General features: G+C 50.2%; 1 protein-coding gene and 1 long non-coding RNA gene across 3 annotated transcripts; one reads left to right on the top strand and one right to left on the bottom strand.

Annotated features, from left to right (window-relative positions):
• The first annotated feature begins 11 nt into the window (after positions 1–11).
• CCDC124 (coiled-coil domain containing 124) lies at positions 12–23,677 on the top strand. 2 transcript variants are annotated; one of them, XM_078617340.1, is made up of 5 exons: positions 12–34; positions 3,830–4,021; positions 5,843–6,068; positions 8,896–9,019; positions 23,097–23,677. In XM_078617340.1, the coding sequence occupies exons 2-5, from the start codon at positions 3,863–3,865 to the stop codon at positions 23,299–23,301; spliced, it is 714 nt and encodes a 237-aa protein (XP_078473466.1). In that variant the 5' UTR covers positions 12–34; positions 3,830–3,862; the 3' UTR covers positions 23,302–23,677. The 2 variants fall into 2 exon arrangements, with proteins under 2 accessions (XP_078473466.1, XP_078473465.1); XM_078617339.1 differs by lacking the exon at positions 12–34 and adding an exon at positions 300–623.
• LOC144734901 (uncharacterized) lies at positions 459–1,536 on the bottom strand. Its single transcript, XR_013588567.1, has 2 exons — positions 1,318–1,536; positions 459–918 (listed from the first exon to the last, which is right to left on the bottom strand). It is a non-coding gene; the product is annotated as an uncharacterized LOC144734901 (long non-coding RNA).
• Positions 23,678–23,880: the final 203 nt, after the last annotated feature.

Below are 23,880 nucleotides of genomic sequence, written 5' to 3'. Positions count from 1 at the left end.
CATCTTGCGTAGGGGAGACGCCGCGGCTTGACAGGTGGGGAGGTGGTGACGTCACTTCCGTTGTAGCATTGCCCCCCCCCCTACAATACCTCCACAAACACTCCCTCTCACACACTCCCCCCCCCACACTCTCCCCCCACTCTCCTCCCCCCACTCTGCCCCCCACACTCCCCCCCCCCACACCCCCCCCCCCACACTTCCCCCCCCCACTTCCCCCCCCCCACACCCCCCCCCACACTCCCCCCCCACCACACTCCCCCCCCCCTATAATACCCCCCCACACTCCCCCCTGCAACACGCACACCCCAATGACGTCACCTCCCTGACTGCCATGGCCGCTGTAGCCTCATAACGCTCGAAACAAGCGCGTCACTCTTGAAGCATTTCACGCAAATTATTCACTAAAACGAATTTGAAAAGGAGAATTTTTGTTTGTTGAAACGACATCACAACAATGTGAATATCTATTAGACGTTTTATTGTTGTACAAACAAACAATATCTGTTGGCAGGCACCACACAAGGGGGGGGGGGTCTTGGTGGGTTGGGTGTGTGTGACGCTGACTCGCGTTGTGAGCGACTCCGCGAGGCCTTCGTCTCGGCGCCTTCCAGTTGGACTCCCGGGTAAGGGGCGCGATTCCCTCAAACACCCCTCGCCCCCCCAACATCATCACCAACATCATCACCAACATCATCACCACCAATTAGCCGACTCCGAGTGAATCTCTCGAAGTCTGAATGTTGCATCCGAGACGCCAGAGAGATGAGCCTCACACGACATCGCGCTGAGCGATCATTCATTCGCCGTACATCATCTTCCTCCTGGCCAGAGGAACGTGGAGTTGCCGCTGGCGTGGATAAGGAACGATTGTGGAGATGGTTGCTGCCCGGAGCGTGGTCTTTTAGTGGAGGGGTTATGCTGTTGGAACAATCGGACGAGTTGAAATGAATGAGTGTGTCATTATAAACGGCAGCAGCAACATTACTAGCACTTAGTACAACATAGCTGACGATATCATCATCATCAGTGATGTATCATCAGTGATGTATCATCAGTGATGTATCATCAGTGATGTATCATCAGTGATGTGTCATCGGCTCTTCAAATATTTATCGATCGTGCCGTTTGTGGCTGGTCGCATGGCGTTTTGGGCCTTCGGGCCTGTGCTCGGCAAATAAAAAAAACATCACCATCATCATCATCATTCACTCGGGCTTCATGGCTATCGTGGTCCTTTGTTAAACGTTATTATACTTTGCCTGTGGATATCAGAGCTCCCGTCACAGGAACGTGGAACTTCCACCGCGCGATAAATACCAGTTGTGTGGGCAGTAGTCGCGCTGCCCAGCGCCTCTGTGCGTTAGAGGACACAGTGGTTTGTCCATGATACAGGAGCTTTTTTGGGGGGTTGATATTGGTCGCGAAAGCCTCCGTGTTACACCGACGGTGCTTTGTGTTGTAAAGACTTCCTGGGTGTGCTTGGGTCATCATCCATCACCAGCAGAGACAACAGCGGGGTCGTGAGCAGTCGTCGCAATCGCGTTGGTCTCAGTGGCCAGTGCTGAACCATCACAGCTGAGATGCCTGGGTTTGAATCTCCGTGTTCGAACCGGGCCGTCTCGTGTCGTAGTGAGTCTCTTTATAGGCCCTCTTAATGATTCGCACAGAGACCCCCAGATTTAAAGACGCCCCTAGTCTCACATAGAGACCCACAGGCTCGATTGGGGACCCACTGATACATATATAGACCCATATTTTGACATAGAGGCCTGTTGTTTCACATATCAATCCTTAGTTTCACATATAAGTCCATAGACTCACATATAGACGCATAGACTCACATAGATACCCATAGACTCACATATGTGACCCATAGACTCGCATAGAGACCCATAGACTCGCATAGAGACCCATAGACTCGCATAGAGACGCATAGACTCACATATGTGACCCATAGACTCACATCGAGACCCATAGACTCACAGAGACCCATAGACTCGCATATAAATCCATACTTTCACAAAGAGGTCCATATACTTAAAGAAAGACCCATAGCCTTACATAGAGACCCATAGTCTTGCATAGAAACCCATAGACTCGCATATAAACCCATAGAATCACAGAAACCCAGTCTCACTGAGATCAACAGCCTCACATAGACGTATAGACTCACGTAGAAAGCCATAGACTCACAGAGACCCATAGTCTCAGATAGAGACCCACAGACTCACATAGAGACCCACAGACTCACATAGAGACCCACAGACTCACATAGAGACCCGCAGGCTCTGAGACCAATTTGTGGTTGAACCGAGTTCTCAATGCAGCCCCCCATCGCCAATGACTGCACACAAAAAATACCTCATCACGTGAAATTTGGTTTCTGCGCTTAATTATGAATATCGGTTTGGCTGTCATGTAACGGGGATATCTGTCAGCCCCGTGATGTGTGAATGAGAGGTCGCTTGAAAAGATTTTCGGAAGCAGTTCTGTGTCATCTCCTTCCGTGGGCCATTCTCTTAACGGGGGGGGGGGGGGCGCATTGGCCTCTGAGAGCATTATGATTGGTTGCTTTAGCCTCATGACATCATGCTGATTGCACCCTCGGGATAGAATTGCGAGCAGAAGACAAACTACATAATCATGAACAGTATTTCTTCTATAAGAAGGTAAAGTGTAAGCTATCATTGTTGGCCTCGGACCAAACACCCGGACTGCACTCATTAGCTATTAGATGCTAAGCCTGGATGTATGGACAAGGTGCTTCAAAACAATGTTAACACTTCTAAGAATTTGCAACAGAAATGTGCTTCCGGGCTCTGGAGACCACCTGGAGAAGATTCCAGGCACGTGTTGACAACGATGGCGAAACAAGTGGAGACTTTTAATTTTTGAAGCTATTAACATCACATTTGTTATCATGTCACAGTGTATTATCCGTTCTTTTTCCATTAAAAACGATTGTCCCATGTAGGTTAACATTTATTTGAAGCACCCTGTATTGATCTTGTACTGCTTTCACACCGTGCTAATCGTAGATGCGGGGATAGGGTTGATCCTGACAATTTCCCTGCAAGGTTGAAGACCATGCATAGTTAAGTGCTGTACTATACCTCTATGCTCCTGCCTTCACCAACCCGCACCGACCCGCGTGGTGAATTATGGCCGTATAATCCCCCACGGTCCGCAAGGCGTGGCAGGGCCCTCATCCAGCAGTGGATTGGCTCCAGGGCTGTGGATGTCGATGGGCACTTTGGGAAAAAAGACGATGGGAGGGAGATTTAATGGACGATCGGCGGGATCGATACCCCGGAAATTGTCAGTTAATTGATATTTAGCAGTGAAAATTGTTGTGCTTATTTATTAATGCAGGACCACCCACCACACTTTTTGGAAGTTTCTAGACCCGCCTCTGGAGGAAGATAAATGTTTTGCTCTGTAATAATGGTAGCTTAACAAACTCCCCTTTCGCCTCCCTTCCCCATCATTAACTCCATCCCTCTCTTTCCCAACCTCCCTACCAATTCATCATCGTGCTTACTCATCATTAACCACTCTTTGTTTATTTCATGCATCGTCGTCGTCATTCACGTAACTACCATCCTTCGAATCAACTCATCTCATCGCACCACGCTCTTCTGCCTTACAAACAGTTAGATTCTTTGTTCAGCTCCTTGGTCGAGGTGCTATATGAATAAAAATGTGATTATCTAACGATGAGAGGAAACGGTCACTCGGATCGAATGAGTCTCCGGGGCGAACGCCACGTTGCCTGAAGCGTGGCACACCGCAGCAGCAGCTTCTCCCTCGTCTGCTCTCACCCATCTAGGGCCTGGCCCAGGCTGCGCTTGGCGGGGAGGCGATGCCAAAGAAGTTCTCCACCGAGAACACCAAGGCGGCGGCGGCCCGCGTCCGCAAGGAGGAGGCCAAGGCGGTCGCCACGGCCAAGAAGCAGAAGGAGGTGGAGGATGCCCTCTGGGTGGAGGATGACAAGAACGTGCTCAAGAAGGAGCAGCGCAAAGTGCGTGACGCGCGGTGACGCGCCGCTGTTTTCCACGATGCCCCATTGCGATTGTCGCACGGCCGGATTCGTAGGGTCGTGAGAGGTTGGCGGCAGCTTTGGGGAGGCCTACATCCAACAGTGGATCGATGATGGTCGATGATGATGATGTTGATGATGATGAAATAACATGTATTTCACCTTTTTTACGTCGCGACTTTGTGCTTCGATGTACTTGAAATGTGGGTTTTTGGCGAGATACATTTAATTTGTTTCAGCAGGAAGGGCCCCTATTAGCTGCTCAGGCTCTGCTTCATGGGCGTCCTGGGGTTTACTTAAAAGTGAATCCCCACAGCAGTCGACTGGATGTAAGCCAGCCAGACGAGCCTTGATGGGAACGGGCCGTGCGCCAGTGAGGCTCTCTGGAGCTCTCCCGAGCGGCGATTGTGAGCAACCAATTGTAGGGGACTTGCACCTTGAACCGATGCCGTATGCTGGGTACCCTTGCAATGCGTCGGTTCAAAGTGGATTCTCGCGTGAGGTGGCCAGGTGACTCGGGGGGGGTTAGGGTGCAAAAATTGGCTCCGCTCAGAATCCTCGATTTGAATCCAGGCGGCCTCCTGCGGTCTTGCTAACTCTGTCGGGTCTCCAAACTCTCAAAAAGTCACCGGGTATCGCTGGACGGACTTTCTGTAGTTTTCAGAAATGTTACGAGACAATTAACCGAGTATTAAAGGTAATCCACCGACACAGGATTCTTTATCCAAACCTGAGTCCGCTACTAAATCGGCGTAATGTCTACGGCCCAGAAAGTCTCTGAATTTTTTTTGCTTTGACATTTTTATTGCGGGGAAATTCAGAAAGTCGCTAACTACAGCGACAGCATCGTTGAGTTGGCAACACGGGTTGCCTGTGATTAAACCGAGTTGGCAAATGTATTGTGCCTGCAGTTTCCGCTGTACTGGCAATTGACTCACGAAGGGGCACTTCTGTCACGACTTTGCAGTCGGTCACCATTACCATTCCTCCTGATCATGTCTTCGTACCGTAGTTGTTAGTCTTTCTTCTTTGTCAAGGTCCATTCTGTGTTTATAGCACGATCTTTATAAGAAATGGAAATAATTCTCAGAAAAGAATTTGTTTTGAGGGCAGCGAATTTGCTTTTGCCTTCTTTTTTATGTTCGGAGGAACCACCGAGATATGTGTAGTCGTTAATATCGAGTTTCTATCTGATTGGATGTTGCTGTGATGTCGTGAGACCTGTTTCAAAAAGTGGGGTCAGGTGACACGGGTTCTTCTTACTTCCTGGATCTTGTCCTGAAGATGCTTGACGTAGTTTCTAGCGAAATGCAACGTATCTGATCACTAAACCTGGTTGCTCTTCAGCTTCACCAGTGAGTTGAAACGATAACTATCGGCGTGCGTTGTTGAACGCTTGTAAACATGACGATTTAATTTGTTTTGTTGTGTCGGGTGGTGGAGGGTCTTATGACAGATTTGGCCGGATCGTTACGTGGCCTAGCCTCAAAAAATCGATTTCGAATTGTAGCATTTGCTGCGAAAACCCACGACAACGTATCACGTTAATTCGAGGCTTTCACTTTTGGAGATGCTGAGAGAGGCTTTAAAGCCGACATGGCGACGACACCGATTACATTTGCAGCTGAACAATCTTCAGGGCGGCTCATGGAAACCACGCGACCGCTCGCCGCGATGAATCGGCGGCCTCCTTTGAAGGGGCCCTCGTTACGGACGCTTAGAGCCGCACCCCTGCGGGTGTCACCAAACAACTAATAAGCCTCCGTCGCACGTCCGTCCCCCCTTCCCCCGCGCAACGCGCAGGTGGAGCGCGAGAAGAAGCGCTTGGAGCAGGTGGAGCGCAAGAAGGAGGCCCAGCGGCTGTTGGACGAGGAGCAGGCCAGCCTGAAGGGCCGCGCCGCCAAGCAGGCGGCGGCCGCGGCGGCGGCGGCGGCGGGCGGCGGCAAAGTGACGCGAGCGCAGATCGGCGAGGCGCTCAAGCGCGAGCAGGAGGAGCGCGCCGCCAACGACGGGGGGTCGGACGGCGAAGGTGAAGGGCGCCCGCTGCGACGGCCACGCTTAGCGCCATTACGATGGGAATGACAACGACGACGCTGTAGGCTACATCGCACGCATCTCGTGTCAAACATTTGAAGGGGCACTCCCCCCCCCTCCCAGTGGCAGTTGTGTCTGCGCACCACAAGGTGACTCATCACCTGGCTTGCGAGTGGGCATTAGTCTGCCGGTAAGGGCTGTTAATGATGATGATGATTGCGTAATCCCAATGGAGTCATTTGCGATGTCATTATTTTCAAATTTGATCAATTTGGACCCGTGAGGCCACCACACAAAGGCCTACTCCTTTCTGAATTACATCAGCGACTGGACATCTGTGGAAAAAGAGCTTTAATGCTCATCCAGTATACATTTAGATTCTGATTCTGTAATTACCAGCAGATTTTAAACATCCACTGTGATGCAGGCGGCACATAGTCGTTCATGGTTAATACAACAAAGTTTCATCAGGGGAGCTGTCAGATTTGAACCACGACTGTTGGGCCACATCGCTGCCCAATACCAATAATAATGCTGAACTGAATTGTCACGTGGGAGCGGAACGTCAGACATCATGCCGAACAACTCACGGTCACGTGATAACGATCATGATGATGCCAGATGGAGGTCGCCGGATGGCTCGGAGGTCAAATCGTTGAGCTGGCACCGTCAGTTATTAGTGAGTTGATGGTGCGAGCCTGGTCACCCACCCATATTGTACATAGATACTCAGACTACGTAGAGACCCCGTAGACCGACAGAGAGACGCGTAGGCACACACACAGGCTGAGTTGTGATTCAACCGGGTTCTAAAGTGTGGTGAGTTAATTGGTGTCAGCCCGGTGACCAGCGACTTGTACAGATACCAAGAGGCTGGCGCAGAGAATCGACCCGTAGACTTCCATACGACCCACACACTTTTAAAGCAACTCACAGACTTACAGAGAGACCTATCGTCTCACAGAAACCACAGGCGAGCATATGAACCCATTTAGCCACGCAGACTGAGTTATTATGAAATCGATTTCTCAGTTGTAGTCAGTTGATGGTCTTGGCCTGGCCGCTGATGCCTACAAAGACACGCGGCACTGAAGTTGCCCATATTCCAGCTTTGAGAATTTAGCATCAGTTTGGCTGTCGTGCATCTGATGGCAGTGTGACAAACATTGCCATCGGTTGCAGTCGTGGATTTGAAAAGTTTATTGAGAAAACGTCTCGCTGAAGGTGAGTAGGGGTGAGGCTAGGAGGCAAATTATAATTCGCGTGATCTCATCGGCTAATGCCTGCGTGTGCTGACCTGCACAGACTACCAACACCGCTCAGAATGAGTTTGTGTCTCTGTACGTACGGATGGTGAACTCTTTTTGCACCGTACGTAGCCAACCAGGCTGATCGGAGGTGCAGTGACAAATGTCATTTTATTCACTGTATGATTCCTAAATCAACCATACCATTTAACCTGGAGCATCCTTGCAAATAAGACCCAAGTTTCATATTATTTTAACAGAATATTTAAAAAATGTCATTACTTCCCGGTAAAATACAGTTTGTTTAACACGTAGGTTTTGGCAACCAAAATCTTCCATAATAGAGGTTTTTTGGTTTAGATCGCGTACTCAGATTGTAAATGTTGTGGCTTGGCTCTCCAACACACCGCTGTGCTGTACTAGTGACGAATTGGCCACGTTCTGTTTACGTGACAAACCTTACTAGTTGGCTGTGTCGGGTGGTGGCGGGTTTAACAACAGATATTTACGCGATCTAACCCAAAAAAACCTCTATTGTGGAAAATCCAGTAGTACTACAACGGATGCAGCTGCGGTGTCACTGTTAGCGCACTGGACTTTCTCCGGTCGATTTGGGAATCGATTTAGAAGTCGCCGTTTCGATTCCATCTCCCGGCCCGGCAGCACTAACAATAGTGCAGGTTTCTTAAATTCCCCCCGACCCCCCCCCATAATCATCCTCACCGCCTCGGTCCACTCAGCAGTCTGATTGGGTTCACCCAAGGTCAATTTGGCAGGTCGGCGTGTGTGGTGGGGTAAAGCATGGGTACGCCCACCTCTTACAGGACGCCCGGTCTGTGTGCAATATTAGCCCAAATTCCAAATACTTAAAACTAAACTGTTATTTTACCAGGTAAGGCACACTGAGCTATGTAGCTCTTTTTCAGACGTCACCTGGCGTCAAGTGATAGCTCCACGTCGTGGTTTATCAGCAGCCAAATATTATGAACGGAGCAGCCAATTGCGGAGGGAAAAACAGAAGGACCTTGAGAAAAATCCACGCCACCACGGGGAGATAGAGAGACCTGCAATCTCCAAATATACAGCAGTCGTCAGGGTCGGGATATAATCCACGACCTCCTGCATATCAGGCCCCAGGTAGTAAACATCTTGCCACCACGGCGCCCTCGAGTGCTCCCTCGAGCGGAGAGGCCCCCTTTCCGCCAGCAGCCGCGTGAGCGATCGAGAGCAATTGCAGGGCTGCGCCTTTAACCTTTTGAGCCGAGCAATGTGGGCGAACATACCATGCCGTGCCCTAGCGCCCCCACCACCGCTGTGTCGTTTGAACGTCTCGTGCGTGGCAAGTGGAGTGGTCGTTAACAAAAACAATAACAACAACAATAACAACAACAAAAACAATCGCAACAGAATCGTTGACCGGGCAACTCGACGCTTGGGAATGGGAGAGATGGGGAGGTGGGGGGGAGGTGGGGGGGGGCGACCCGATCTCTGAAACCCGGTCACCGGCTTGGCGGTGTTGCGTTGCCGTTTTGCCCGAGCCGCCCGCGGTGCCGACGCTCGCCTTCCCCCATGCAGGCGGCGTCGCGGGCAAGGGGGTTACTCAAGCCGACCAGCCGCTGGAGGAGAACATCAACCGGCTGGTGGCTGCCGACGACGCGGTGGAGGCCCGGTCCGTGGACGACGCCATCGCGGCCCTCAGGTACGTCGCTCCGCGGCTCGCCTGTTCTTCACCGGAGGTCGTGATGGGCTCCATCCCGACCTCGACGCCTGCTGTATATTTGGAGTTTGCGTGTCTCTCTTCCTGTGGCCGCGTGGATTTTTCTCCGGGTCTCTCCGGTTTTTCCCTCCGCATGTAAAATATTTGGCTGCTATAAATTCCCACGTGATCAGCCACCGCTTCGTCGAGCTATGACTTGTGGCCAGGTCGCTTCTGAAAAAGTGCTCCACATCGCTCAGTGGGCCTTACCTGGTAAAATAAAAAGATGTAGTTTTAGTCTCTCTCCAGCCCCCTCGGTTTCATTTGTTCACGTTCATTTCCCCGCGAAGAAAGCCTCACGGAGTCTCTGTTACTTCAGGAGGGTCCTGCAGTAGGGGGCGGCACATACAAGCTCCACTCACTCTGCAGAACAGGGGGAGATCATACAAACTCCACTCACTCTGCAGAACAGGGGGAGAACATACAAACTCCACTCACTCTGTAGAACAGGGGGAGATCATACAAACTCCACTCACTCTCACTCTGTAGAACAGGGAGAGATCATACAAACTCCACTCACTCTCACTCTGTAGAACAGGGGGAGATCATACAAACTCCACTCACTCTCACTCTGCAGAACATGGAGAGATCATACAAACTCCACTCACTCTCACTCTGTAGAACAGGGGGAGATCATACAAACTCCACTCACTCTCACTCTGTATAACAGGGGGAGATCATACAAACTCCACTCACTCTCACTCTGTAGAACAGGGGGAGATCATACAAACTCCACTCACTCTCACTCTGTAGAACAGGGGGAGATCATACAAACTACACTCACTCACTCTGTAGAACAGGGGGAGATCATACAAACTCCACTCACTCTCTGTAGAACAGGGGGATATCATACAAACTCTACTCACTCTCACTCTGCAAAACATGGGGAGATCATACAAACTCCACTCACTCTCACTCTGTATAACAGGGGGAGATCATACAAACTCCACTCACTCTCACTCTGTAGAACAGGGGGAGATCATACAAACTACACTCACTCACTCTGTAGAACAGGGGGAGATCATACAAACTCCACTCTGTAGAACAGGTGGAGATCATACAAACTCCACTCACATTCACTCTGTATAACAGGGGGAGATCATACAAACTCCACTCACTCTGGAGAACAGGTGGAGATCATACAAACTCCACTCACATTCACTCTGTATAACAGGGGGAGATCATACAAACTACACTCACTCTCACTCTGCAGAACAGGAGGAGATCATACAAACTCCACTCACTCTCACTCTGCAGAACAGGGGGAGATCATACAAACTCCACTCACTCTGTAGAACAGGTGGAGATCATACAAACTCCACTCACATTCACTCTGTATAACAGGGGGAGATCATACAAACTCCACTCACTCTCACTCTGCAGAACAGGGAGAGATCATACAAACTCCACTCACTCACTCTGTAGAACAGGGGGAGATCATACAAACTCCACTCCCTCTCACTCTGTAGAACGGGGAGATCATACAAACTCCACTCGCACTCACTCTGTAGAACAGGGAGAGATCATACAAACTCCACTCACTCTGTAGAACAGGGAGAGATCATACAAACTCCACTCACTCTCACTCTGTAGAACAGGGGGAGATCATACAAACTCCACTCCCTCTCACTCTGTAGAGCAGGGGGAGATCATACAAACTCCACTCACTCTCACTCTGTAGAACAGGGAGAGATCATACAAACTCCACTCACTCTCACTCTGTAGAACAGGGGGAGATCATACAAACTCCACTCACTCTCACTCTGCAGAACATGGAGAGATCATACAAACTCCACTCACTCTCACTCTGTAGAACAGGGGGAGATCATACAAACTCCACTCACTCTCACTCTGTATAACAGGGGGAGATCATACAAACTCCACTCACTCTCACTCTGTAGAACAGGGGGAGATCATACAAACTCCACTCACTCTCACTCTGTAGAACAGGGGGAGATCATACAAACTACACTCACTCTCACTCTGTAGAACAGGGGGAGATCATACAAACTCCACTCACTCTGTAGAACAGGGGGAGATCATACAAACTACACTCACTCTGTAGAACAGGTGGAGATCATACAAACTCCACTCACATTCACTCTGTATAACAGGGGGAGATCATACAAACTCCACTCACTCTGTAGAACAGGTGGAGATCATACAAACTCCACTCACATTCACTCTGTATAACAGGGGGAGATCATACAAACTCCACTCACTCTCACTCTGCAGAACAGGGAGAGATCATACAAACTCCACTCACTCTCACTCTGCAGAACAGGGGGAGATCATACAAACTCCACTCACTCTGTAGAACAGGTGGAGATCATACAAACTCCACTCACATTCACTCTGTATAACAGGGGGAGATCATACAAACTCCACTCACTCTCACTCTGCAGAACAGGGAGAGATCATACAAACTCCACTCACCCTCACTCTGCAGAACAGGGAGAGATCATACCAACTCCACTCGCACTCACTCTGTAGAACAGGGAGAGATCATACAAACTCCACTCACTCACTCTGTAGAACAGGGGGAGATCATACAAACTCCACTCCCTCTCACTCTGCAGAACAGGGAGAGATCATACCAACTCCACTCGCACTCACTCTGTAGAACAGGGGGAGATCATACAAACTCCACTCGCACTCACTCTGTAGAACAGGGAGAGATCATACAAACTCCACTCACTCTCACTCTGTAGAACAGGGAGACATCATACAAACTCCACTCACTCTCACTCTGTAGAACAGGGGGAGATCATACAAACTCCACTCCCTCTCACTCTGTAGAACAGGGAGAGATCATACAAACTCCACTCACTCTCACTCTGTAGAACAGGGGGAGATCATACAAACTCCACTCGCACTCACTCTGTAGAACAGGGAGAGATCATACAAACTCCACTCACTCTCACTCTGTAGAACAGGGGGAGATCATACAAACTCCACTCACTCTCACTCTGCAGAACAGGGAGAGATCATACAAACTCCACTCACTCTCACTCTGTAGAACAGGGGGAGATCATACAAACTCCACTCACTCTCACTCTGCAGAACATGGAGAGATCATACAAACTCCACTCACTCTCACTCTGTAGAACAGGGGGAGATCATACAAACTCCACTCACTCTCACTCTGTATAACAGGGGGAGATCATACAAACTCCACTCACTCTCACTCTGTAGAACAGGGGGAGATCATACAAACTACACTCACTCACTCTGTAGAACAGGGGGAGATCATACAAACTCCACTCACTCTCTGTAGAACAGGGGGATATCATAAAAACTCTACTCACTCTCACTCTGCAGAACATGGGGAGATCATACAAACTCCACTCACTCTCACTCTGTATAACAGGGGGAGATCATACAAACTCCACTCACTCTCACTCTGTAGAACAGGGGGAGATCATACAAACTACACTCACTCACTCTGTAGAACAGGGGGAGATCATACAAACTCCACTCACTCTGTAGAACAGGTGGAGATCATACAAACTCCACTCACATTCACTCTGTATAACAGGGGGAGATCATACAAACTCCACTCACTCTGGAGAACAGGTGCAGATCATACAAACTCCACTCACATTCACTCTGTATAACAGGGGGAGATCATACAAACTACACTCACTCTCACTCTGCAGAACAGGAGGAGATCATACAAACTCCACTCACTCTCACTCTGCAGAACAGGGGGAGATCATACAAACTCCACTCACTCTGTAGAACAGGTGGAGATCATACAAACTCCACTCACATTCACTCTGTATAACAGGGGGAGATCATACAAACTCCACTCACTCTCACTCTGTAGAACAGGGGGAGATCATACAAACTCCACTCCCTCTCACTCTGTAGAGCAGGGGGAGATCATACAAACTCCACTCACTCTCACTCTGTAGAACAGGGAGAGATCATACAAACTCCACTCACTCTCACTCTGTAGAACAGGGGGAGATCATACAAACTCCACTCACTCTCACTCTGCAGAACATGGAGAGATCATACAAACTCCACTCACTCTCACTCTGTAGAACAGGGGGAGATCATACAAACTCCACTCACTCTCACTCTGTATAACAGGGGGAGATCATACAAACTCCACTCACTCTCACTCTGTAGAACAGGGGGAGATCATACAAACTCCACTCACTCTCACTCTGTAGAACAGGGGGAGATCATACAAACTACACTCACTCTCACTCTGTAGAACAGGGGGAGATCATACAAACTCCACTCACTCTGTAGAACAGGGGGAGATCATACAAACTACACTCACTCTGTAGAACAGGTGGAGATCATACAAACTCCACTCACATTCACTCTGTATAACAGGGGGAGATCATACAAACTCCACTCACTCTGTAGAACAGGTGGAGATCATACAAACTCCACTCACATTCACTCTGTATAACAGGGGGAGATCATACAAACTCCACTCACTCTCACTCTGCAGAACAGGGAGAGATCATACAAACTCCACTCACTCTCACTCTGCAGAACAGGGGGAGATCATACAAACTCCACTCACTCTGTAGAACAGGTGGAGATCATACAAACTCCACTCACATTCACTCTGTATAACAGGGGGAGATCATACAAACTCCACTCACTCTCACTCTGCAGAACAGGGAGAGATCATACAAACTCCACTCACCCTCACTCTGCAGAACAGGGAGAGATCATACCAACTCCACTCGCACTCACTCTGTAGAACAGGGAGAGATCATACAAACTCCACTCACTCACTCTGTAGAACAGGGGGAGATCATACAAACTCCACTCCCTCTCACTCTGCAGAACAGGGAGAGATCATACCAACTCCACTCGCACTCACTCTGTAGAACAGGGGGAGATCATACAAACTCCACTCGCACTCACTCTGTAGAACAGGGAGAGATCATACAAACTCCACTCACTCTTACTCTGTAGAACAGGGAGACATCATACAAACTCCACTCACTCTCACTCTGTAGAACAGGGGGAGATCATACAAACTCCACTCCCTCTCACTCTGTAGAACAGGGAGAGATCATACAAACTCCACTCACTCTCACTCTGTAGAACAGGGGGAGATCATACAAACTCCACTCGCACTCACTCTGTAGAACAGGGAGAGATCATACAAACTCCACTCACTCTCACTCTGTAGAACAGGGGGAGATCATACAAACTCCACTCACTCTCACTCTGCAGAACAGGGAGAGATCATACAAACTCCACTCACTCTCACTCTGTAGAACAGGGGGAGATCATACAAACTCCACTCACTCTCACTCTGCAGAACATGGAGAGATCATACAAACTCCACTCACTCTCACTCTGTAGAACAGGGGGAGATCATACAAACTCCACTCACTCTCACTCTGTATAACAGGGGGAGATCATACAAACTCCACTCACTCTCACTCTGTAGAACAGGGGGAGATCATACAAACTACACTCACTCACTCTGTAGAACAGGGGGAGATCATACAAACTCCACTCACTCTCTGTAGAACAGGGGGATATCATAAAAACTCTACTCACTCTCACTCTGCAGAACATGGGGAGATCATACAAACTCCACTCACTCTCACTCTGTATAACAGGGGGAGATCATACAAACTCCACTCACTCTCACTCTGTAGAACAGGGGGAGATCATACAAACTACACTCACTCACTCTGTAGAACAGGGGGAGATCATACAAACTCCACTCACTCTGTAGAACAGGTGGAGATCATACAAACTCCACTCACATTCACTCTGTATAACAGGGGGAGATCATACAAACTCCACTCACTCTGGAGAACAGGTGGAGATCATACAAACTCCACTCACATTCACTCTGTATAACAGGGGGAGATCATACAAACTACACTCACTCTCACTCTGCAGAACAGGAGGAGATCATACAAACTCCACTCACTCTCACTCTGCAGAACAGGGGGAGATCATACAAACTCCACTCACTCTGTAGAACAGGTGGAGATCATACAAACTCCACTCACATTCACTCTGTATAACAGGGGGAGATCATACAAACTCCACTCACTCTCACTCTGCAGAACAGGGAGAGATCATACAAACTCCACTCACTCACTCTGTAGAACAGGGGGAGATCATACAAACTCCACTCGCACTCTGTAGAACAGGGAGAGATCATACAAACTCCACTCACTCTGTAGAACAGGGAGAGATCATACAAACTCCACTCACTCTCACTCTGTAGAACAGGGGGAGATCATACAAACTCCACTCCCTCTCGCTCTGTAGAGCAGGGGGAGATCATACAAACTCCACTCACTCTCACTCTGTAGAACAGGGAGAGATCATACAAACTCCACTCACTCTCACTCTGTAGAACAGGGGGAGATCATACAAACTCCACTCACTCTCACTCTGCAGAACATGGAGAGATCATACAAACTCCACTCACTCTCACTCTGTAGAACAGGGGGAGATCATACAAACTCCACTCACTCTCACTCTGTATAACAGGGGGAGATCATACAAACTCCACTCACTCTCACTCTGTAGAACAGGGGGAGATCATACAAACTCCACTCACTCTCACTCTGTAGAACAGGGGGAGATCATACAAACTACACTCACTCTCTGTAGAACAGGGGGAGATCATACAAACTCCACTCACTCTGTAGAACAGGGGGAGATCATACAAACTACACTCACTCTGTAGAACAGGTGGAGATCATACAAACTCCACTCACATTCACTCTGTATAACAGGGGGAGATCATACAAACTCCACTCACTCTGTAGAACAGGTGGAGATCATACAAACTCCACTCACATTCACTCTGTATAACAGGGGGAGATCATACAAACTCCACTCACTCTCACTCTGCAGAACAGGGAGAGATCATACAAACTCCACTCACTCTCACTCTGCAGAACAGGGGGAGATCATACAAACTCCACTCACTCTGTAGAACAGGTGGAGATCATACAAACTCCACTCACATTCACTCTGTATAACAGGGGGAGATCATACAAACTACACTCACTCTCACTCTGCAGAACAGGGAGAGATCATACAAACTCCACTCACTCTCACTCTGCAGAACAGGGAGAGATCATACCAACTCCACTCGCACTCACTCTGTAGAACAGGGAGAGATCATACAAACTCCACTCACTCACTCTGTAGAACAGGGGGAGATCATACAAACTCCACTCCCTCTCACTCTGCAGAACAGGGAGAGATCATACCAACTCCACTCGCACTCACTCTGTAGAACAGGGGGAGATCATACAAACTCCACTCGCACTCACTCTGTAGAACAGGGAGAGATCATACAAACTCCACTCACTCTCACTCTGTAGAACAGGGGGAGATCATACAAACTCCACTCCCTCTCACTCTGTAGAACAGGGAGAGATCATACAAACTCCACTCACTCTCACTCTGTAGAACAGGGGGAGATCATACAAACTCCACTCGCACTCACTCTGTAGAACAGGGAGAGATCATACAAACTCCACTCACTCTCACTCTGTAGAACAGGGGGAGATCATACAATCTCCACTCACTCTCACTCTGCAGAACAGGGAGAGATCATACAAACTCCACTCACTCTCACTCTGTAGAACAGGGGGAGATCATACAAACTCCACTCACTCTCACTCTGTATAACAGGGGGACATCATACAAACTACACTCACTCTCACTCTGTAGAACAGGGGGAGATCATACAAACTCCACTCACTCTCACTCTGTAGAACAGGGGGAGATCATACAAACTACACTCACTCACTCTGTAGAACAGGGGGAGATCATACAAACTACACTCACTCTGTAGAACAGGTGGAGATCATACAAACTCCACTCAGATTCACTCTGTATAACAGGGGGAGATCATACAAACTCCACTCACTCTCACTCTGTAGAACAGGTGGAGATCATACAAACTCCACTCACATTCACTCTGTATAACAGGGGGAGATCATACAAACTACACTCACTCTCACTCTGCAGAACAGGAGGAGATCATACAAACTCCACTCACTCTCACTCTGCAGAACAGGGAGAGATCATACAAACTCCACTCACTCTCACTCTGCAGAACAGGGGGAGATCATACAAACTCCACTCACTCTGTAGAACAGGTGGAGATCATACAAACTCCACTCACATTCACTCTGTATAACAGGGGGAGATCATACAAGCTCCACTCACTCTCACTCTGCAGAACAGGGAGAGATCATACAAACTCCACTCACTCTCACTCTGCAGAACAGGGAGAGATCATACAAACTCCACTCGCAATCACTCTGTAGAACAGGGAGAGATCATACAAACTCCACTCACTCACTCTGTAGAACAGGGGGAGATCATACAAACTCCACTCGCACTCACTCTGTAGAACAGGGAGAGATCATACAAACTCCACTCACTCTGTAGAACAGGGGGAGATCATACAAACTCCACTCCCTCTCACTCTGTAGAACAGGGGGAGATCATACAAACTCCACTCACTCTCACTCTGTAGAACAGGGAGAGATCATACAAACTCCACTCACTCTGTAGAACAGGGGGAGATTATACAAACTCCACTCACTCTGTAGAACAGGGGGAGATCATACGAACTCCACTCACTCTCACTCTGCAGAACAGGGAGAGATCATACAAACTCCACTCACTCTCACTCTGTAGAGCAGGGAGAGATCATACGAACTCCACTCACTCTCACTGCAGAACAGGGGGAGATCATACGAACTCCACTCACTCTCACTCTGCAGAACAGGGGGAGATCATACAAACTCCACTCCCACTCACTTTGCAGAACAGGGGGAGATCATACAAACTCCACTCACTCTCACTCTGCAGAACAGGGGGAGATCATACAAACTCCACTCACTCTCACTCTGCAGAATAGGGAGAGATCATACAAACTCCACTCACTCTCACTCTGTAGAGCAGGGGGAGATCATACAAACTCCACTCACTCTCTCTGCTGAACAGGGGGAGATCATACAAACTCCACTCACTCACTCTGTAGAACAGGGGGAGATCATACAAACTACACTCACACTCACTCTGTAGAACAGGCGGAGATCATACAAACTCCACTCACTCACTCTGCAGAACAGGGGGAGATCATGCAAACTTTACTCATTCTAACTCTGCAAAACAGGGGGTGATCATACAAACTCCACTCACTCTCACTCTGTAGAACAGGGGGAGATCATACAAACTCCACTCACTCACTCTGTAGAACAGGGGGAGATCATACAAACTCCACTCGCACTCACTTTGTAGAACAGGTGTAGAACATACAAACTCCACTCACTCTCACTCTGTAGAATAGGGGGAGATCATACAAACTCCACTCACTCGCTCTGTAGAACAGGGGTAGAACACACAAACGACGACCTGCACAGACTGCCAGCCCTCGCATTTCTTGCCGAGCGGCACAAGTGTTACCTCTGCGCCATACCGCTGCACGCCCATTTGTAATTAGAATGATTTATTGTGGCGATTGTTATTTATTTATTAATGATACGGCGCCCTTCACGCCAGGGCGTTTTGAGAGCCTCGATAATGAAATAATAAAAAAGTTAATTAATAAAAAATGAAATTTTATCTGTTGCATTTGCCGAAAGGAAATTAGATGGCACACGGAAGCCCGCGTCCCACAGATGGGTGGTTGGTGTCGCGTGACAAACGTTCTGCCGACGTGGCAATCTGACCGCATAAGGTCAATGGTTATTCATAATATCGGTCGCGAGAAGCCTTACAAGGTGTTGAATGTAAGAGTGCCGTTTGTTGCTGGCCGCTCGGTGTTTGTCGGATGGACGGGATTCCTTCCCGTCATCTCTTTCTCCCAATTCTTTCAATCAACTCGCCCGGATTGAACAACTTGCGTACGGTTCGTATTCGTGTTTGTGAGGTGCTCGCTGACAGCACTTGCCCCAACAGTCCGTTGCAGGCCTTGTGGGGGAGCTTTGTCTTTGGGGTAGGGTGTTGGTCCCCCGACCTGTCCCAACCCTCGTGGACTTGGCCAGAGTGGAGAAGGTTCGTCTGCCAGCGGTCATGTGCCTCGTGAATATGTAGTTCTGTGTGCTGAACTTTTTTCTCCACCATACATACGCAGGTAGCCAACCTGGCTAGTCGGGGGTGAGGGAGGGAGGGGAGGCAGATATTGGGGGGGGAAGTGAGGGGAGAGTGGAGGGGAAGGGAGGGGGCGGGGGCAGAGGCAGAGAGGCGGCTTCAGACAGGGGAGCGAGACAGATTAGGGAGTGTGGGAACGGGGGGAGATGAGGTGAAGGGAAGGTGGAGAGAGAAGAACGTGTGAGGTTCCCAGGTTTTTAATGTCTCTCTTTGGAGGGGCGGGGTGGGGTCTTGATAGCTCTCGTAGGGACGCTCGAGTGCGAACACAGCATGAGCAGCATGAGCGTGAAGTTGTCGCGTCGCCGTTGGGGGACGTCTCCCTCTGGAGAGCGACGGTCGCCGCTCGCGTCGCTTGGAGGGTCGAACGCCCGGAACGTGGCCGACGGTGACCACATGGGAAATGGACAAAACGACGTCCAGCGCGGCGAGCGAGCGTCTCGCCCCCCCCCCTCACCCCCCCCCCCACCCCCTCCCCCCCTCACCCCCTCATCACCTCCCGATGACGTCACAACGTTGGCTCGTCGACGTTGACGATGCACCGCTCTTCGCGGACAAACCGCACGTCCGGGCGGGGAAACGTTGTGGAATCAATCCGTGCGTGTGCGCCGATTTTCTTACTCGTTTCCTCCGCCCCGCCAGTTGCATTTGCACGGCATCGTGCGGTTCTTGACGTTGCACGGCGAATGACTTTCACGTTCCTGTGACCATCGCGGCCGCCCGGTCGCTCGCGACCACCGCACCGCGAATCCGGCGACGCCGAGTGTTGAGTCCTGGCCGCTGTTCGCGTCGGTGGCGACTGATGCGTGAACTACTTTTGAGGTCCCTTCAGTTGCCTCTCACGGTGCCGCGGTCGTGCGCTCACCGCTGCTTGCAGAGGTTCACGGTTGGAATCCGGCGGCCGCCCTGCGTAACGCTGAGACTCCCAGCGCTGGAATTTGTGGTCAAGTCCGGTGTTTGACTTGGATCTGTGTGTGTGGGGAGCGGTGGCGCGGTGGTTAGCACATTGCGCTACAAACCCAGTTACCAGAGTTGGATTCCCGCTCACGTACAACATCGGTGACGATTATCTGCACCAGTCCTGGGCCTCCCCTAGATCGATTCAGCCTCAAATGAGTGCCTGGTGCGGGGTGTAAACATCGCCACTAAGGAGTCAAAGACGCCCGGGCGTGGAGATGGCCACCCACCCCCTCGTGTACCATGCCAGCTGTCATAGGTGCCATTCGCTAACGGCACTTGCCCCAACAGTCTGTTAAATTATATAGGGGGATCTTTGTCTTTGCAGTTGTTGGTGCCCTACTTTGAAGGGTGTTGTTGAATCCCCTTTGTGGGGCGGTGGTGGCTACGCTGCACGGGGTCTGTGAACTCCCCGCACTGGAGGCAGCAGCTAGGACCCGAACGCAACTTGTGAAACTCCCTTCCCCTGGGCTTCGAGGAGGTGCCATATCCCCTGGCTCGCCAGGAGACGGCGGTGCAGCAGGCGGGGACTAATCTGCATCTGCGTCCATCTGTACGGGTATAGAACGTTGCCCCCCCAAAGACGACGTCAAAGATCACCTGTATAACCTTAACAGACTGTTGGGCAAGTGCTTTTAGCGAGCACCTATGAAGGCCGACACACCATACGAGGGGGTGGGTGGCCAGCACCATGCCCGGCCACCTTTGTCATTTGAGGCTAAGTCGACGTAGTAGAAGCCCAGGACCAGTTCAAATAATCTCCACTGGTGTTAGCCGTGAGTGGTAATCGAACCCGGGTCACCAGGTTCATAGCGCAGCGTAGCGCTAACCGCCCCCCCCCCCACCCACCTCCTCCCTCACGTTACGTGGATTCGCTCCGGGTGCTCCGGTTCCCCCCCCCCCCCCGCGTGTGTTCTCACTAATTGGCCGATAGCACCTGAATGTATTCTCAATGTACGTACGTTGAACGTCTTTCGCACTGTACGTAGCCAACCGTGCCTCTCGGAGGCGCGGATAAATATCTAGCGGAGAGAGAATGTAGCGCCACGGCGCTCTCTGGCTGCCGCTGCTGCCGCCCCCTCCCCGCCCCTCCGTGGTGCCTGCTGGCACTGTCACGTCGCTGTCCGTCTCTGCGAGGGCTGAGTGATCGCTGTGTTGCGAAAAAATGAGAATAGTTTTTTTATTAATATCTTTTCTGGCAATAAAGCAGCTGTCTCTGTGATTACTTGCATTGTTTCCGTGCCGTTCCCCTTCAGGAGTTGTTCTCTGGTCCAGCAGCGGTGAGACGAGGCTGTCTCTGGTGTAGGCCAATCCGTTTCAAAGACAATGCGTCATGTATTGTTATCAGAGCATGTTTGAATGCGCGTGTTTGGCACAAGTACTGTGTGTGCCTAATGTTGTCTTTTTGATGTCTGAACATCTTAACACAACTCCCGTTTTATTGCCAAAAAGGGGTCAAACCTTTTAGTATTTTTTTTTCATCATTTTTTATACCGGCATGAAGGTCCTACAGATGGTAACCAAAACGGATTCTTTCTTTTCATCATTTTTGATGCTGGCAAAAGAAAGGTCCCAGAGATGTAACTGTGCTCTAAGTTTACGTGATGTTTTTTTTTTTACACCCGAATGGGTGTTCTGTATCTGGATTTGTCATCAATATACTAAATTCTTCTGATATGTAAGCTCCTTTGTCAAGGCTCTCTCCTCCTCTGACCCAGCTTAAAAATACGCTGCCAAGCTTAGCAGTGTTCATTAGGACGCTGTCTTTCCGACAGCCCTGTTCTTCACCTGAGGACGGCTGCTTGCGTTGTGGCCGAAACGTCGTGAGAATTTTATCTTATTATGTAAAATTTTTATTATTTTATTATTTCCCTTCTACGTGACTTTACCGAAAGAACCAAGAATAAGAATGTGTTCTGCACTGGTGGCCTCCTCTGTGCTCTGACTCGGTATTAGCCCCTGGAGCCCACGGGGACTCCCCCTGTAAAAGTGAACGATGTCAGGCCATTTGAAGTGAGTGTTCGGGGTTATTGCATAATTAACTTTTTTTTTAATACGCGGCGAGATTGAAGACCTTTATTGCCAGATAAAAGCCATTTGCTCCAGGAGTCTTTTAAAAAAAAAAGCACAGACAGCAAAACATTGGATACGTAAGTAAATAATAATTGCACTGAATAAATAAACGAAAACACCTCGTGTACAGGAGAGCTTGAGACTGGAAAGTGGTTATTAATGTACAACACCAAACAAATGATGACTCGGACAGCGTCTACCACGCAAGGGGTTAACGAGCGGTGCCACGAACCCGGCAAGCTCGGCTTCATCCCCGGCATGGCTAACAACATCTCTCGTCTCTGTGCTCGTGCTTGTGTGTGTGTGTGTGTTTGTGTGTGTGTGTGTTTGTGTGTGCGTGTGTTGTGTGTGTGTGTGTGTGTGTGCGTGCGTGCGTGTGTGCGTATGTGTGTGTTTGTGTGTGTGTGTGTTTGTGTGTGCGTGTGTGTGTTTGTGTGTGTGTTTGTGTGTGTGTGTTTGTGTGTGTGTTTGTGTGTGTGTTTGTGTGTGCGTGTGTTTGTGTGTGCGTGCGTTTGTGTGTGTGTGTGTGTGTGAGTGCGTGTGTGTGTGCGTGCGTGTGCGCTTGTGTGTGTGTGTGCGTGTGTATGTGTGCGCTTGTGTGTGTGTGTGCGTGTGTGCGTGTGTATGTGTGCGCTTGTGTGTGTGTGTGCGTGTGTGTGTGTGCGTGTGTGTGTGCGTACTTGTGTATGTGTGCGCTTGTGTGTATGTGTGTGCGTGTGTGTGCGCGTGTGTGCGTGTGTGCGTGTGCGCTCGTGTGTGTGTGTGTGCGTGTGTGTGCGTGCGTGTGTATGTGTGCGCTTGTGTGTATGTGTGTGCGTGCGTGTGTGTGCGTGTGTGTGCGTGTGTATGTGTGTGCGCGCAGCACCAAGGAGAACGTCGACCACCACCCCGAGCGGCGGATGAAGGCGGCGTACACGGCCTACGAGGAGCTGCACCTGCCGCGGCTGAAGAAGGAGAACCCCAACATGCGGCTGTCGCAGCTCAAGCAGGCGCTCAAGAAGGACTGGATGCGCTCGCCAGAGAACCCCATGAACCAGAAGCACGCCGCATACAACGTCAAGGCATAAGTTGGACCCCTCGACCCTCCCTCCCCCCACTCCCCTATCCCCCCCACCCCCCGAGTCTCCCCCCCCCACCTCTCTCCGCGGCCCCAACGCGCGGCCCCCGGCGAGGGATGAACCTCCCGGCACGTGGGGTTGGGGGGGGGTGGCGAGCGGAACGCGCCGAGACCTCGACTGCGGCGTGAGAGACACCGCGCCGCCAGGGTGCCGGCGTTGGACCCGGGGAATTTCCAGCCCCCCTGGGGTTTAGGGTCATCGCATCCCTCGGCCACGACTTACATTGCTGTTAGAATCGTCTGGGGAGATTAACGGCGGGAAGATGTAACCCCCCCTCCCCTCCCCTCCCCCACCCCGAAATAAATCGACGCTTTCTGTCTGACAAGTTGGGTCGAATATCGGGCGGTTTGGTCATAGGCTGACGATAACAGGAACCGCCATCAATCAGCCACCATCATCGTCGTCGTCATCATCATCCACCTACGCTGTCACCGTCCCTCGTACACAACACACAGGGCGCCACCTCCATTCTTGATTTGAAGCTTTCGTGACTGCAGGAATTACTCTTTGGTTCTTTCGGTAAAGTCG

This window comes from Lampetra planeri, chromosome 53 (assembly GCF_965212315.1).
Source record: "Lampetra planeri chromosome 53, kcLamPlan1.2.h2, whole genome shotgun sequence".
In the NCBI taxonomy this organism is placed as follows: Eukaryota; Metazoa; Chordata; class Hyperoartia; order Petromyzontiformes; family Petromyzontidae; genus Lampetra; species Lampetra planeri.
The sequence above is the reverse complement of the archived record's forward strand: the minus strand, read 5'-3'. Positions and strand labels throughout refer to the sequence as shown.

Excerpts from the sequence above, each read along its gene's own strand:
- CCDC124 (XM_078617340.1), top strand. The coding sequence starts at position 3,863 with ATGCCAAAGAAGTTCTCCACCGAGAACACCAAGGCGGCGGCGGCCCGC. Across the intron at positions 6,069-8,895 it reads CGGGGGGTCGGACGGCGAAG|GCGGCGTCGCGGGCAAGGGG; the intron begins GTGAAGGGCGCC and ends TCCCCCATGCAG. Across the intron at positions 9,020-23,096 it reads GACGCCATCGCGGCCCTCAG|CACCAAGGAGAACGTCGACC; the intron begins GTACGTCGCTCC and ends GTGTGCGCGCAG.